Source organism: Hoplias malabaricus, chromosome 12, assembly GCF_029633855.1.
Source record: "Hoplias malabaricus isolate fHopMal1 chromosome 12, fHopMal1.hap1, whole genome shotgun sequence".
NCBI lineage: Eukaryota > Metazoa > Chordata > Actinopteri > Characiformes > Erythrinidae > Hoplias > Hoplias malabaricus.
The window spans coordinates 21,577,295-21,595,234 of NC_089811.1; the positions used below are offsets into that span (position 1 = coordinate 21,577,295).

Sequence of the window (17,940 nt, forward strand, 5' to 3'; positions counted from 1 at the left end):
ATTATTCCACACAACTACTGACGTGGCCTGGACAAAATTATTTACACCCTCAACTCAATATTTGGTAGCAAAGCCTTTGGTAACTATAACTGTGACCATTATTGAGTTTCTTACACCACTCTTTTGGAATTATGGACAACCTTTTTTTTCTCAGCAGTTGAGAAATCTCGTCACAGGTGTTTGATGAGATTTAGAACTGGTCTAATTTTCCAGTATTTTATTTTTAAACATTCCGGGTGATTTTTAAAGTTTGTTTTCAGTCATTACTGTTGGAAAACTTGGAAAAATATAATTAATTTGTTCCTGGGGTTGTGGGTTCAAGCCCTGCTCTAGGTGATTGTTTGTGAAGAGTTTGGTGTGTTCTCCCATGGTCCAAAAAACATGTTAGAATGTGGACTGGCTACTCAAGTGTCCATAGGTGTGAGTGTGTGAGTGAATGTGAGGGTGTGTGTCACACTGTGAAGGACTGGCAAACCTTTCTGGGTGTGTTCCAGCCTTGCAAAGAGTTGAACCCTGAACTGGATACATGATTACAGGCAATGAATGAATGAATAGTTTATTCATTGTGTGTAACTGCTTATGTAGTTCATGGTGGGTCCAGAGCCTACTGGGTGCAAGGCCGGTACACACCATGGAGGGGGCGCCAGTCCTTCAAAAGGTGACACGCACTCACACACTCACACCTATGGATGCTTTTGACTAACCAATCCACCTACCAATGTGTGTTTTTGGACCATGGGGAGGAAAATGGAGCACCCGGAGGAAACCCACACAGACACAGGGAGAACACACCACACTCCTCACAGAGAGTCACCCAGAGGAAACCCACACAGACACAGGGAGAACACACCACACTCCTCACAGACAGTCACCCGGAGCGGGACTTGACCCCACAAACTCAGGAGCTGTGTGACAGTGACCACTTCTGTCACTGTACCGCCACCAAAAATATTGTATTTATCTGATATTAAGAACACTGACAAAAATGATGCCCAATCAATTCCAGCAGTGAGGCCTTTCAGTCACACCAAGTTATTAAAAAATAGAATGTGATATGAAGCACTGAGTTTATATTTTGTCTAAAGCAGAACTTTGCACTAGAATGTCTTATGTTGAGTGGAAAATTGTTAGCAAAATGCATTTCTGCCAACATTGAGCATGAAGGAACGCATGTGGAGCATTCTTCAGTTGCAAAATTGTTTCATAATTGCTTTGCTTTGTCAGCACATCAGAGCTTTACTTTCAAGAATGCCTATGTGAAAATAGTAACGTATGCAGACGATGTTGGGGGCAGCAAATCATGTGGGAGTGAAGGGATTACATTACATTACATTCTACAAGTAAAGCCATTACTGAAAGCACTACATCGTGGTCATTGTTTAGTTTGGTTGCGTGGCTTTTAGTACTGGCTTGCTGACAGGTTGAATGGAATAAAGCATCTAGATACTAGTGACAATATGTTTACTACCATTTGTTTGAAGCTCTCGTGCCATGGTACAAATTTTGCTTTTAATTATAGATGGTCTATGCAAGTTTTTCTATAAAATGCACGTACTAATGCATGCAACTGCTGGCAACAAGACACTGAAAGTAAACAGTTTCAGGTGGCAGAATTTTGGTGGCTCCTTAAAATGGATAAGAGCAGATGAAGGCTCGTAGGTCCCAGCAGGGCATGTCATTGAACTTCCCATTACCTGCAAATAAATATTAGTGTTGACATACCAACTTACCAAGCAGTAGAGAAGAAACTGAAATATGCAAATTCATTTTAATATGTTAAATGTACAATGTGAATGTTTAGACGTGATGATTGTGCTGTTAATGTGTAAATGTTGATCTTACTTAGTAACTCCACACACTCTTCCACTCCAGAAGTGTTATTAGGTTCCCCAGGTAACCAGTCGGCATAGCCCCACCGTGTCCCATCCAGCCATATGAAGCGCCCGGTCTGAGAAATCAACACAGAAGTAAATATATTTTAAAGAGGAAGTCATGGTTATGCTAACTGTGCACATTGTTGGTTTGAGGTGAAATTATTTTAGAAACGAAATAATGCCCAACATTCCACTGGGAGAAGACACCTCAACTCCATATAGACACATATACATAGGAAATAGATAAACAAAAAAGAACTATACTGTAAAAAAATCTAACAAATACACTATGGTCAACATGGTGGCACAACAACAGGTATTGGTCTGGTGATCTGGTTTCCTCCTTCTTAATCAAAAAATACATGTTGGTAGGTGGATTGGCTGTGCAAACGTGTCGTTAGGTGGGTGAGTGTGTAATGCCTTGTGATGGACTAGCGCCCTGTCCAGTGTGTGTTTCTGCCTTGGGCCCAGTGATTTCGGGTGGGCTCTGGACACACTGTGACACTGAACAAGATAAAGTGGTTACAGAGAATGAATGAATGAATGAATGAATGAATGAATACACTACTGGTGTTCTCCAAATAATAGACTGACTACCTCATAATAGACTGGACCTTAACATGATAAAATGTGTTTGAAATATGCAACCAACCTTTTGGACTAAACTACAGAAGTGTCCCAGATGAACAATACCCCTATGGATTTAGTTCTAAAATTGAAAGCAAGTCTTCTAAAAAAGCTGACGCTCCAATAAAAGATAAAGAAGATGCAGAAAAACTGTACTTGTTGAGGCTTTTGTATGCATTTCTGGTAAATATAAGTTACCTATTTATGTTCATACATTTACTTTAGACAAAAACAGACTTACATCTAAGTATCTCAGGCCTCCAATCCAGGTGCGTGTTCGACCCCCATTTTGTTCCATTAGCAGCTCCATATGTCTGTGTATGTAGCTGTTAGAAACTGAAGCTAAATGTCCATTGGGGAAATGGTCCTGGCAGAAAAACTGATAGAAAAACAGAAAAACAACATTAAAACATATATATATATATATATATATATATATATATATATGGTACTATGGTGGATTTTACACTTGACTTGAAAGAAAGAAAATGTTCAACCAAATCTGTAAAGAGGACATATTATTTTTATATTACTTTTCACAGCTCCTTATGATCTTAATTGAACAACTGGGACATACTTTGGTCAAAATTCCACAAGGAAAAACACAACACAGCAACATCCCCCCCCTAATTTTATCACTCTCAGAGACACATGGGTCCAGCACTGTGATGAGGCAAGACAATTCTAAATTCTCTGCACTTTAGGTAAGAAGCAGCACAAAATCAGAATGACTCATGTTTTTCCCATGTTTTCTGACTTAAGGCCGCCTACAAAATACTGTGGGTTGATAGATTCTAGATTCCCAAATAAATGTTTTTTTTCCTCTTTTTTGCATATGCATTTGCATATGTCCCCTTAAAATATCCATATTCATTCAGATTAATTGGACATGTGATGTATCATAGGGAAATTTATTGGGGGGATTGTTTACATGGGGGTGATAGTCAATGGAATATTTTAAAAGCCCTTAAATCTGCCTCACAAGAATATGAAGAAATTTTCGTGAAAATAATTACACTGTTTAATGGCAAATTTACAACACTATTTTTGATATATATATATATATATATATATATATATATATATATATATATATATATATAATATTATTAGTAATTGTTCTGATGGAGAGGTAGATAAAGGATGCTTAAGTTAAAATTGTACTCAAGGTATTTTTTCCTGCATTGATTTTTATTTAATCATTATCGGTTTCACAGGTCGTATATAAAATGACCATATGTGGATTGTAGACATCACAATCATTGGCCTCTATCCCCTCCATTATTGGTAACAATCTCATGTGCTATGTCCCATCAGTCCACGTTTACCTCAACCAGTAAATTGTTCAGGAATTTTAAAAAAGGACTTTTCAGAACTGACAGAAAACCAAAAGTATCTACTGATACCTCGGCATCAGGTGCTTTCTTTGGTCCTCTAAAGAATTGGTAACATTTGCCATCAATGACTACACCATTACAAGTCCGCCACCCTATGGACAAATTCCACATTACAGTTATTATTTTTCAAACAGTAAGTTTCTCTTTAAGAATAAAAAATACATGTTTTCTACACATGTATAAACAGTGGTATTCTGTGTTTTTAACACTTACTGTTGTTGGATGGTTCAGTCTCAGCTGGATGGATCTCAACTAGTGCCCCCTTTTCTGGAATTAAATTCTGATTCATTAATGATTCCTCCATGTAAGACTTATCAGCCAGCGTTAGCTCTTTCTCTCCAGTCAGGGGCTCCATCATTGGGGTTTCTTCCATTTGTAGAAGATCCTGTGTTAGCAGTTCTTCTTGTGAGGGCTCAGACTCCAACACTGGATCAAAACTGTATTCATATGGTTCCATTTGAGTCTCTTCCAACAGGGTGGGCATCTCTGCTCTGTAGTCTTCTGGCTCCATCATGGGTTCCTCTGCCTCCATTAATGCCTGCATAGCATTTCTCTGCTCTTCCACCAATGTAGGCTCTAGGTTCATCTCTGAGTCCTCAACAAATTCACTGGGGTTCCTCTGGTGAACTTCCTGTTGTTCTTCAGTTTCTTCTTTCAGGACATTATTTTTGCCTTCTTCTTCTTCTTCTTTGTCAAATATCTTACTCTTTTCTTCCACTACTGGCACCTCCAGTAACTCATTGAGGTTCCTCTGTTGGTCTTCCTGCATTTCAGCAATAGATCCCAGTTCCATCAATTGCTCTCCTGCTTCAGTTAATTCCTCTTCCTTCAAGATATTTTTCTCCTGTTTCTCAACTTCTGATTTCTCCACTTTGTCCTCCACAGCTTTCTGTTTTAGTGAAACATGTTCCAGCTCCATCACTGGTTTCTCTGTCAGATCATCCACAGCAATTTCAGGGATATTTTCCACTTTCTGTATAAGTTGTTTCTCTTGAGGTTCTTTCCTGAAGTTGTTCTCTCTCACAGCTTCATTTGTTTGAGCCTCCTTTTTTTCCGACAGACTCTTTCCTTTAGTGACCTCATTCTGCTGCACTGGGTTTGGTTCAGCTGGTTTATTCTTCACAAAGGACTCTATTTTGGCAATAGGTTTTGGATCTTCTTGCACCACATGACCATGCGGAGGGAGTAGATCGGCCAGCAGAGGGTTTCTCTCCCTCTGATGCTCCTCCACACTTTCCTCTGGTACCCTGCCTTGCACTGGCAGGCTAAAAGCCACTGCAAGGTACAATGATTATCAATAGCAGTATACAAATCATTGATTCAAATCTGTGTTATGTTTGTGATTATATTTATGAGCTGGACATTCCCATTTAATGTGTAAATCAACATGTCACTGTATGATTCCCTTCTGTGTCCTTTTGCAAGGCACTAAATCTTAAGCACATTTTCATTTTAATGCTACCCAGGTTTTCTCATGCCTTTGACATAAGAGTGAATAAGTAAGTGTATTAATAGTCCATAACAAGCAATCTGACAAACAAGTGCCCACTTCCCTGTGGCCATATAGTGTATTTCTCATTGAAATGATGTCAGCAATTATGTAAAGAGTCAATTGGAACTGTTGATTTAGGAAAAATCTGAATAACAAATAACCTACTGTATTTTAACCTTGAGCCAAACACTGGTCTAATAAAAATGTGCTAATCAAAGGTAGGGTGGGATGTATTCAAGAAACATAGTAGTCGTGTGCCCTCATAATAAATAAAAGATATGCAGAATAAGAGTTATTTTTAAAATTTTATAACTGTACCTGTAAAGCTCAGAAGCAGTAAGAGATAAGTCCTCATACTGAGAGAGAGAGAGAGAGAGATTAATTCAACCATTATTTCTGCCTTCAACTTTTATTAACCTAAGATACTTTCTACAATGTAACAATCAAACGTTCAAATTTTGTGTTCCCTCACATGTCACATTCAGTGTTTTCTCTTCCCCACCACAGCTTCAGCGGACGTAAAACTCCCATTGAAAGCACCTTTTGCAGATTTGTGAGGACTAATGCAAACTTGTGTGGACAAGAAAGAAAAGGACAAAAGTGTTGCTTACCTGAAAACGTCTGTGTGCACCTCAGTTTGCTTTGGCCCATGTGTTGTGACTGTAAATGCCCTTGTCTTATATGCTGTCTTGGGGTCAACAGTGTTTCATTAACTTGTCTTATACTGTAGGATCTCTGAGGATTTGATATTGCTCCTTATCTAAACAACACTTTATTACTACCACATGACTTCAAGGAAGTAACTTTCAGTGGGTTCAAAGTGTGTTTTATTGAATCTCATATAATGCAGATTCATTAGAAATAAATAAATAAATAAAAATATGATCTAATCTACAGTGCTGTAATCAAAACTCAGCAATGGCTTGTATGTATCAGTACAGATCTGTCTACTCCTCATCAACTTCAGCCTTACTTTGATCCAACCCCCATGTTATTAAGTAATGCATAAATTGTATTTTACATGTGACTGCAGCAGAAATGAGCAGTTATGCACAATGTTTATTTCAGGGTGTTTCATTGAGGATGTGGTAATGTGAAATTGTGCCGTTTTGTGATGCTGAACATATGAGTGAATGGTTTTGAGGTGAGAGAGAGAGACCTGTAATGCCTTCATTAAAACACTTTCATGTATTAAAATAACACACTAATTACATTTTCTAAGTCCTACTCCTTATTGCTCAGAGCACCGAGAACAGCCACTCATGACATTGTAAGTCATAACCTACCTGAAATACATAATAGAACACTAAGTCTGATATTGCTTACTCAGAGAAAATAATTGTAAGACAATGTACCCCACCCAATAGGAACCTCTCAAGAGCATTTTAAATTAATGTTTTTAAAGGCCAGTATTTCTGAATCATTCGGTTATAGACAATATACAGGGGCTGGACAATGAAACTGAAACACCTGTCATTTTAGACCACAATAATTTATTAGTATGGTGTAGGGCCTCCTTTTGCGGCCAATACAGCGTCAGTTCGTCTTGGGAATGACATATACAAGTCCTGCACAGTGGTCAGAGGGATTTTAAGCCAATCTTCTTGCAGGATAGTGGCCAGGTCACTACGTGATGCTGGTGGAGGAAAACGTTTCCTGACTCGCTCCTCCAAAACACCCAAAACACTCCAAAACAGTGGCTCAATAATATTTAGATCTGGTGACTGTGCAGGCCATGGGAGATGTTCAACTTCACTTTCATCTTCATCAAACCAATCTTTCACCAGTCTTGCTGTGTGTATTGGTGCATTGTCATCCTGATACACGGCACCGCCTTCAGGATACAATGTTTGAACCATTGGATGTACATGGTCTTACTGGTGCAATGTGCAATGAATGAAGATTGGCCACCAGGCTGGTCCAATTTAGCCATGAATCTTCCCACACTAAAATGACAGGTGTTTCAGTTTCATTGTCTAACTCCTGTGTGTGTACATATATATATATATGGGGTTGTGTGTGTGTGTGTGTGTGTGTATGTATGTATGTACATGTAGTGCCTGTTCACTTTAGTGTGTTTTTAATGGATGCAATGAAAAAAAATTCATAATATTCAGGGCATGTTTGATCAACTTGCAAAAACTTTTGTTTTCATCAGGACCTCATCTTCATGTCAACAAGTTGGCAAATTATATTTCTCAGTCCTGGTCTGGGAGCACCACTGATATGCATGCATGAATCTGCTCTCAGCTCAACTCAATTAATTAATTAATTTCTTCATTGTTTGTAACCGCTTATCTAGTTCAGGGTCGCTGTTGGTCTGGAGCAAGTCGACATACACTCACACATTCACCCACACACTCACACCTATGGACACCTTTCAGAAGCCAATTCACCTACCAGCATGTGTTTTAGGACCTTGGGAGGAAGCTGGAGTACCCAGAGGAAACCCATGTCGACATGGAAAGAGCTGAAAAAGAGCTAAAAAAGAATTTGGAAAATCACATGTTCCTATTTTTATTGCAGTCTACAATATATCACCACTTTTCCACAAATCGGATTTGTAATTCTTGTTATTATTAAATTTTTTTTAAATTAGAATTAACAGGTATTTCACATACAGGCATTGAACAAATTTTGTTTTACATTTTTGTTATTACCTAACACCCATTATATTTTAAGTATAAAAAAAAAAGGAACACACACACCAAGGGTGTAAGGGGGGCTACCCCACTTATTAAGATGATGTTTGGGTTTAGCACGCTTAGTCTAAGGCAACTGTTCGCATATTTTCAAAATGACATAGCACTGGGTCCCAAGTTTTCTGAAAATTTTTAGTTGATCCTCTAATCGAATACTTGATCCTTTGAAGTTTAAGAAATAGTAAGAGGTCACTAAGCCAGTGTGTAATTTTAGGAGGATACACTGATGGTTTGTAATTCTACAATAAAAATTGGATTGTGTAAAAGAAAAGGCACATTAGGGTGTATTAATTTTTTCCCCTGATATGTCGAGCTATTAAAAATCAAGAAAAATCCTGTATTTATGTTTGTTTCCACATGGGGTTGAACTTATTTTCACGTAAAAATTAGCAAAACATCCATTGTTTTCTCTTATTGGCTGAGAGAGAGAGAGAGAGAGAGAGAGAGAGAGACCAGTCTGTTGTAAACTGCTGTAGAAGGAAGAAGAGTAGACTGTTGCTGGTCTGAGCTCATTACAATCTTACCACTGCCCTGGACTACTGAACTGGACACTGAAGGATGAGGATGGCTCAAGCACCTCTGCTGACTTGCAATGCTTTACTGACCTTGACCCTGCTGCTGAGTGAGTAGACACATGTTGCATCTGCTGTTTCATTGACTTTCTGTTGACTGTTTATTGTTCTCTACATTTTAGATAAAAGCAGCTCTTTGCAAAATGTTGACCATCAAATACACCATCTCCAAACATAATCAAACCTTAGTTAATAGTTTAAATTTAATAGTTTTTTAATTTTTTTTAACAATTAATTAGTTAAATAATTTAGTTAATAATTTAATTAAGATCATTTTGAGGAGGGTGTGACAGCAGTGTGTGTGTGTGTGTGTGTGTGTGTTTGTGTGAGAGAGAGAGAGAGAGCGAGAGAGAGAGAGTACAGGGTGTGTCAGGATGGGTCTAATTGGGATTCCCTGCAGACCCACTGCTGTTTGTAATATTCTGTGAAGTGTCATTTGAGATTGTGAAGGAGATCTGTAACAGATTGTTTCATGTTCCTGATGCTCTATCTCTGACTGTGGGTATGCGCTATACCATAAGATTTTAATCATTCAGTATTGTGCGTAGTTATCTACGAAAGCTCTAAGTACTTTACTAAATATGGGCACACCAGAAGAGTGTGTTCATACTACAGCTATTGGATCAGTACAAACTTTGTACTGGAAAATGTTATTTGTGGTCTTTAGTTTATTGTATGTTACTACATAATGATGTACATCTAAAATAATGCTGTATTTTGGCAGTCCAGTTGTGTTTTAACGGAATAAAGTGTTACCTTGGAGAGAGTGCAGACATTATTGTTCAGGGTGGGTTGTGATTTTTATTAAGCCCCTCTTCCCTTCAGCTGAGAGAGGTTTGGATTACTGTGACATAGGAAGGCTTTGTTTCATCCCAAAAAAAAAAAAAGTTAAACACACTCACACCCAACAAAAATATTTGTTATATATTTTGCCTGGAAGTGCGGTCAAACATATTCCCCATCATTGCTATGGAAACAAAAGCTTGTGTCTTGGTTTTATCCAACTTTTTAATATTTTGTCATTTTGTTAAAACTTCAGCTTCGCTTAATATCATGCATGTGATAAATGATAAATTCGCTAAGAACAGACCAATAAAAATAGTTCAGAATGGCTCAGAATATGACTTTTTATGACTTTGTTGAAAGTTTCTCTTGAAAAATAACAATATACACTTATTATTATTGCAAAGAGATTTTGTGAAGGAGGTTTGGTTCTGTCAAGGTCCTAAACTGTTACTGAATACTCCACCCCTCCCCCTTCACTCATTTCACTTTGTTATTTACACACCCTGGGTTTAAGGGCTGATAATAACTGATAATAAAGAGCAAAAGAATGTATTTGTTTTGAAGAGAGGTTATGAGGTCAGACTCGGTCAGACCCCCTCACTGGGCTCTCAGATTGTCCATCAATCTCCAGACATTCCATAGCACTCTGTTCCAGGCACGGACCCCGGCACTGAGAGGGTTAGAGCCGCTGAGAGGAGCTGCTAGGAAATGTGTAGTTTGTGCAAAAAATATTGCATTTATTTGATAAATTTTAGACTTTGTTTGCCACCCTTATCAATAAAATGATCAATAGCATTAAAGCCTCCTCTCTGCTGCTAAATTCACCAGCTCCACTGATCATACAGGTACACTTTGTAGTTGTACAATTACAGACTGAAGTCCATCTATTGCTCTACATACTTTGTTTGCCCCATTCACCCAGTTCTTCAATTATCAGACCCTCCGGGCAGCAGGTAAAATTTGGGTTGTGGATCATTCTCACTGCTGCAGACACTGATGTGGTAGTGGTGTGTGTGTTGCACTGGTACAAATGGATCAGACACAGCAGTGCTACTGGAGTTTTTAAAAGGTTAAAATGTTAAATGAATAACGGTTGTTTACGGATATGAAACCACACAAACCTCACTTTGACACAAACTGACAAGGGAAAATCATACTTATAAGAATAATGTATTCTTATTTTTTTGAGTTTTCTTTTTTTTTTTTGGTGTAGTTTTATATGAAATTTAAATTCGCTGTGTATGATATTTCAGCAGAAGGCAAAGATCATTTCTATTTTGCTTATCAGTCTAATCTCTCTCCTCTTTCTCACAGTCCCGTGCACTATTTCAGTGACTGTTTCGACTAGTAAACCAAAAGTGGAGGTTCACGAGAACACAAGTGAGTGAACTTGTTTTTAATACATAGCTTTAACAATTTGGGGTCTATTTAAACTACAGAAGACTTGAATTCTTTCTTCCTTCTGTGGGAAACAGATGCCATTCTCGCCTGTGAGTTCCGCACAGAAAAAGAGACCAACCCTCGAATCGAATGGAAAAAGAAAGGGAAGGATATCTCCTATGTTTATTTTGATGGTGAATTTACAGGTGAGTAATTGTGTCCTAGTGTTTCACCATAAAGGTGCCTTTTGTCAGTGGGATTTGTGCTTATGCTTAAGTCAGAATTAAATATTTGCTGTTTTTAATATTGTTTTACAAACATATGGAATGCAGAGTTTTCCACCAATCGTCATCATCCAGGTCCACCTCTTTAGCTGTTAGATAAACTCCCTCCTTCAAAATATAATGCCATCAACACTGAGTGGGTGAGGACAAGAGGGTGCTTCCTCCTTGACATGTCATGTCAACCACTGCGTCTTTTCATACTGCTGTTAATACAGCATCACTGGACTGCCCAATGTGCCAGAAGAGAGATCTGACTGTTCAGACCTGTTATATCAGCTGAAATATGCCAGTGCTGGCTTGCACTATGCTGAGTAATGGGGAAAGTTGAGCGGGCATAGAGTGAGGCCAATTTTTCTCCCTAAGGGCTCACTGCCTCAGATGCCTGAGACACCTCAGGCCAGAGCTTAGATTATCAGGCCACTGAGGAACCCCCCTCCTACCCAACTGCTGTAACACTTGTACATCAGCTCATGTACATTAGTCAGTAAAATAGTTAAAAAAAAAATAGTTTTTTTACATGTGTAACTAGTTACATTTTAGACAATGGAATTTGTTTTATATTTCTACTTTTGGAATCAGTTTTACTGTTTCTGTGGTAACTGTGTCTGAGCTGCATTGCAATTGGTCACTGATTATTTTAGAGCAATAGAGAATAGAGGTGTAGAATACAAGCTTAAGTGGGGGAAAAGAGAACTGTGCTAAGTTAAGTTAAGTTCCATTAAAATCTTTTAAGGTAGCAGTAGTTAAGTAATCTAGTTTTAAGTATTTATGCAGTGGGTGGCATGGTGGCGCAGCAGTTGGGCCAGTGTCACACAGCTGCAGAGACCTGAAGGTTGTGGGGTCAAATCCTGCTCCGGGTGACTGTCTGTGAGTAGTGTGGTGTGTTCTCCCTGTGTCTGCGTGGGTTTCCTCCGGGTGACTGTCTGTGAGGAGTGTGGTGTGTTCTCTCTGTGTCTGCGTGGGTTTCCTCTGGGTGACTGTCTGTGAGGAGTGTGGTGTGTTATCCCTTTGTCTGCGTGGGTTTCCTCCGGGTGCTCCGGTTTCCTCCCACGGTCCAAAAACACACGTTGGTAGGTGGATTGGTGACTCAAAAATGGCCATAGTTGTGAATGTGTGTGTGTGTGTGTGTGTCAGCCTGTGAAGGACTGGCGCCCCCTCCAGGGTGTGTTCCTGCCTTGCGCCCAAGGATTCCAGGTTGACGCCAGACCCACCATGACCCTGAATTGCATAAGCAGTTACAGACAATGAATATGAATGAAAAAACAGTTAGGTAGTAAGTAGTGTAACAGTGCTTTTACCTGAGCATGGATTTAGGTTTATCTACCTACCACTACATTAGTTTTAGCATAAACCTATTTTTAATGACAATTTATACATCATTGATCTGGAAGGATTTTTTCCCCCCAGGTTCATTTAAAGGCCGAGCTTCAATAGATGGAGCCACAGTGACATTGCGGGGTGTCACCCAGAAAGACTCAGGGGTCTATAACTGTGAAGTCACTGCACGACGTGATAAGATCCATCTGGGCGAGGTCACTGTCACTCTCACTGTGCTTGGTGGGTTCATTCTTCCTTATTACACCACTCTCTTATATAGTGAAGTAGTAATATAAAAACCCATTCTATAATTCTTCATAAACTCCTCACTGTTTCTCTGTCTTTTCACTAGGCCATGTCTTCCTCTAATCAATATAAACACAAATTATATCTTTCAACGGCAGTCCCTGATGTTATATGCCCAAACAGTTCACTTTTGCTAACACATTCTTAAAGGAGTATTACAATTATTATCTGCAACAATAGTAGCATGTTTATAATATCTAGAATAGCCACCTCTGCTGTAAGTGTGGTTTTCAACGTGAAATTTCACACACTGTGTTGTAAAACAAAAAGTTAATTTTCTTCATTCCTATTTCAAATTTCAAATTCTCTTAATACATATATTTAATATTGTATTGCAACTGTTTTAAGGCTCCAAAATAGTCTCGCAGACACCTCACCAAAGAAGGAATGGTGTCAACATCATTATTAAACATTTAAAAATGACCTGGAAAGCAGTATCAAATGTTTTGTTCTATTATAAAAGGTGAGCCTCATATATAAGAAAATTAAAAAGAAAAGGAGCCTGAAATTAACTTTAGAGTTGACTTAACTTTGAATCATTTCAAAGTTTCAGTAATCAACAGTGCTAATTTAGATACTGCAGGCATATATTAAGCTGAAAAACACTTCTTTCCTCACATCTGCAGCACAGTTTTAAAGGATAGTTTCTCTGAGCAGATTTGGAAATACAGAAAAAAAAACCCATACAGAAACATGTTCCTCTGTGTGTCTGCTGGACAGTGCCACCCCATTCTCCTTCCTGCCATGTTCCTGAGACTGTGATGAGGGGTTCTGCTGTGGAGCTGCACTGCAAAGACAAGCTGAGTGTTCCCCCCTCTGTTTACAGCTGGTACAAAGACAACAAACCCATGAGCACGGCCCACCTTCCAGACATCAACTACAGCCTGGACCCCAAAACAGGCACTTTGGTCAGTTCCAGCTGTGTGATCTCTGTGATGTGAGATAGCAGAACTGTGCGTATGTACACACACACACACACAGTCTCCTGTTTCCAGGTCCCTTGGCGGTCATCTGCTGACTACACCCTGATTGATTTTGATACAGAAGCGGCTTGTTTACTTTACTGCCCCTAGACTTGTCATCGATTATTCATCTCAATCTTTGTTTACTGTGCTTTCCTTCCTTCCTTTGCCTTTTGACCAGAAATTCAAGAGTGTGTCGACGTCTGATGCAGGGCAGTACCGCTGTGAGGCGTCCAATGGAGTTGGAGCACCAAAGAGCTGTGCAGGCCAACATATGAAGATCACAGAGTGTGAGTAAAACTGACTTGAACTGCTTATGGCACTTACCATGTGAAACCATTAAGTGGCCCCCTATAATATGTACTAATTGTTACAGGGCTGGCCATTTTGGGGAAGGTGGGGAGGGTGTATACTGTTGCTCTTGAAATATAAAAAAATAATTCAATAATTAAATGTTATATTTATTCATAAACACAAAAAAACAGTCAAACCACAGTGTAACTAATATGTGACAGTAGAGAAAATCAGGAAGGAGGGCATATAATTTTTTAAACAGCATTATAAAATTGCCAAACCTTTTTTCATCAGTTCCACTTTAGCTGTTTACTCTGTTACTTAAGCATCTGGAATGTTTTGCTGTCACTCACATGCCTCCACATTTTTAGACACAAAGGATTCCATACAACTAATTTCTAACAAGTTATGGTCCACTCCAATTTACTTCTGTAGAGTGTTGTAGCTGATATTTATAGATTTTCTATTAGATGCTGAAACAATGCTGTGAGGATTTCCAGAAGGATTTTTGATGTCACGCCAAACCCCACTGATAATTGTACTGCGACCACTAACACTATACTCCATTAATTGTGTTTCAGTTGAACTAAGTCTGACTCTAGTGATTGCAGTGGGAGTGGGAGCTGGGCTCTTTCTGCTCTCCTGCTCTCTGATCATCTGTCTGTGCTGTCGGCGAGGCTGCTGCCGATGCTGCCGTAGTGAGTTCTTATGAGTTCTCAAACAGTGCTATGATAAAAATTCATGACTATATAGTGTTTGTTGTATTTTTTTGTCACTTGTTAATTTTTGTTTATTCTTGCATTGGTTAACAGAGCAAAAAAAAAAAGGGAAACAAAAAAGGTACTTGCATTTGTCAAATTCTTGAAACATCCCAGAGATATTTTGAAAATATATTAAAGCTCTTTTGTATTAAAGCTTTACAAAATACTAGCTAATTGTTTTCACTCTTGTTTAGGAGTGTGCCCAGACACAGACCCACAACGGATGTAAGTGATCAGTCTGTTTATATCTTAAAACACTTTAAAGCTTTTAACCTATACTCTTGCCCTTATGAGGTCAGCTATAATTGAAAATTCCCCTTTGTTCAAAAATAGGTTTCTGTTGTAAATGTGCTTAGGTCTACCAGTTTTTCCTTTTTAAAATTAATGATTAAAGTATAATTGTTAATGTTATTGCCAGTGGTAAACAGTGCGGCATCAGATACAGCAGCTAAGAGATTAGGTTGAAATATGTTGGAGTATTTCTTTGAACAATAAAATATTAAAGTCGAGTTTTTAACACACTGTATCCACTCTATAAGACACACCTATCTCATTGGTCCACCTTGTAGATGTGAAGTCAGTAGCACTGATATCTGTTGCTGCAGTATTTCTTGGTCGTCCTCTAGTCCTTCATCAGTGGACACTGAATGCTGTTGGCTGGATATTTACGGTTGGTGGAATATTATCATTTGAGCAGTGACGCAAAGCATACTGCAGCACAGAGAATGATCTACTTCCCCAATCATATCTGCTTGGTAGTGGTCCTGACCATTGAAAAGGAAGGTAAAATGGGGATATGAATGTATGCAGAGAAACATGTGGACTATTCTGTAATTGTAGAACAACAAAGTGCTCATCTATGGTCAGTGGCGCTGATAAAATGGACACTGAGTATAGATACAATGTAGGTGTTCCTAATCCTGTGATCATTCAGTGTAAACTTAAATAGTGCCAGTGGTCATTCAAATGAGGAAAAGCCCATTAGTTTAAGCTTAATCTTGACTAAGATAGTGGCCTGATATATATATTTTTTTTATCTCTGTATTAGACAATGGATCAGAAACCTCTATTCTTTTCACATGGTGGTGTTTATGTAGAAATGGAAGACACATCTAATGCTTGAAACATGACAAGAAAAATATAACAAGAAAGAACAATTAACATTTCATTGTTACAGTTGATCATGTCTGCCTTCTCTCCTCAGCCTAGGCACTACAAACACACCAAGTCTTTCATGATTTAAAGTGGTTAACCTGAACAGCACATAGACAAAATGGAGGATTGGCTAACCCTCGTATCTCCCCCCTGCTTCACTTCTGCCTGCACTGAAGACTGAAGAAAAAAACATCTCTGAAAAAGATCGAAAAGCTGAGACATTCCCAAAGCTACCACTGCAATAAAACATTCAGATCCAAAACAAATGGTGTTCAGGATAGAACTACAGGTACTGTGTCTCCCTCTAGTGGTGAGAAGATTTAAAGTGCCGAGACACGTGCTACCAAGAAAGTCATACATAAATTACCACAAACATTATTCAGATTTTAATTTCGTTTTTTTAGAAGCCCAACAAAAAAAAAAAAAAAAAAAAAAAAAAACATTGCGACTTATATAACGTTATTGAATGTGTCCACGTACACTATTCTGGATAGAATCCCCCAGCCTTTCACAGCCTTTTGCCACCATTGTATCCGTTAATGAAAAGTTTATACCTTTTGTACATGTTATCCATGAGCTTTATTTTTTTTAATCATTGTATAAAATAACAATATAATGTAAAATTGCAGCATTTTCTGGTGTTACTTATGTTAAGTTATATATTGACATTTCCAATCTGAAAAATGCCTCAGCAGGCAACAATATTTCAATGTGTGAGCTAAAGGCAGTTGTACAGAAACAAGCTTGACCAATTTGAAATAAAAACCACATACCACAATGTCTACGTAAACCACTTTTATTTTTTAATCATGATTTTTAACAAAAAAATATTAACATTCACGTTTACTGTTAAATTAAGGAAAGCAAATGACAGACATGTCATGAGGAAGGCGTCTAGTAGAGAAATGGGATGACTGCTGTTTTTGCAATTTGTCTATTCACTGCTATGACCATTGGCATATACTGTAGATTATCTTGAAAAAAAAAATCAGTTTTAAAAATTAAACACAATAGTTAAAACATCAAATAAAATAAATATTAAAAGAGTTGTAGCAATATATTACAAAATATATTTCCTTGTTGCTGAAAGCTTACAGCTACTTTTACATTTTATTAAAAATGGTAAACCAACACAATAAAGGCGTTTCAATATTCTACACTTTCAATGAATGATAAAACACAGTTATTTTACACATTGGCCTCCTTAGATTAATTAATGTATTCATTCATTCATTATCAGTAACTGCTTATCCAGTTCGGGTTGCGGTGGGTTTGGAGCCTACCTTGAATCTGAGTGCAAGGCAGGAACACACCCTTCACGGGGCAACACACACTCACACAGTCACACCTACAGACACTTTTGAGTCAGCAATCCACCTACCAACATGTGTTGGTGGAAACCGGAGCACCTGGAGGAAACCCAAGCGGACACAGGGAAAACACACCACACTCCTCACAGACAGTCACCCGGAGCAGGACCTGAACCCACAACCTCCAGGTCCCTGGAGTTGTGTGACTATGACACTTACCTGCTGCACCATCGTGACGCCCTCCTTAAATTCAATGCCACTAATATGAAATACAAAACATAGGTAAATCGCACATTTCTAACTGAGCATTATTTGAAAGAATTAGAGATCATTTCAGAATGTTTGAGAATAAATTACTACAAAAACTGTTGTTATTCAATTCAGTATTAAAATCAATGCAACATTACTGAATGTGCCTATTTTAACCTGTATGTAAAAAGTAAAATATGATCTGAGCAAATAATGCATTTTAATTTCATCCAAATATGTTAAACTCAGAATATACAAGATGTGCCCTACAAGAAGGCAAATGACATGTGTAGATAATATGATAACATGTAGTTATGTTATTATATGTTTAATATCTTCTATTATTTTTAGAAAATCAACTTATAATAAAATTGACCAAGTTCTGTGCTGACTACAGCGCACAGGTGTAAGTCAGATCATCGTCATCATATTTGGATTTCGAATTTAATAAGAGCCATTGTATGGGGCTAGA

At 38.2% G+C, this 17,940-nt stretch overlaps 1 protein-coding gene across 1 annotated transcript; it reads left to right on the forward strand.

The window, feature by feature from the left end:
* The first annotated feature begins 8,656 nt into the window (after positions 1 to 8,656).
* jam2b (junctional adhesion molecule 2b) lies at positions 8,657 to 15,997 on the forward strand. The gene is made up of 10 exons (XM_066641421.1): positions 8,657 to 8,714; positions 10,765 to 10,830; positions 10,926 to 11,036; positions 12,522 to 12,671; positions 13,458 to 13,645; positions 13,881 to 13,989; positions 14,575 to 14,691; positions 14,806 to 14,845; positions 14,961 to 14,979; positions 15,959 to 15,997. The coding sequence occupies exons 1-10, from the start codon at positions 8,657 to 8,659 to the stop codon at positions 15,995 to 15,997; spliced, it is 897 nt and encodes a 298-aa protein (XP_066497518.1).
* Positions 15,998 to 17,940: the final 1,943 nt, after the last annotated feature.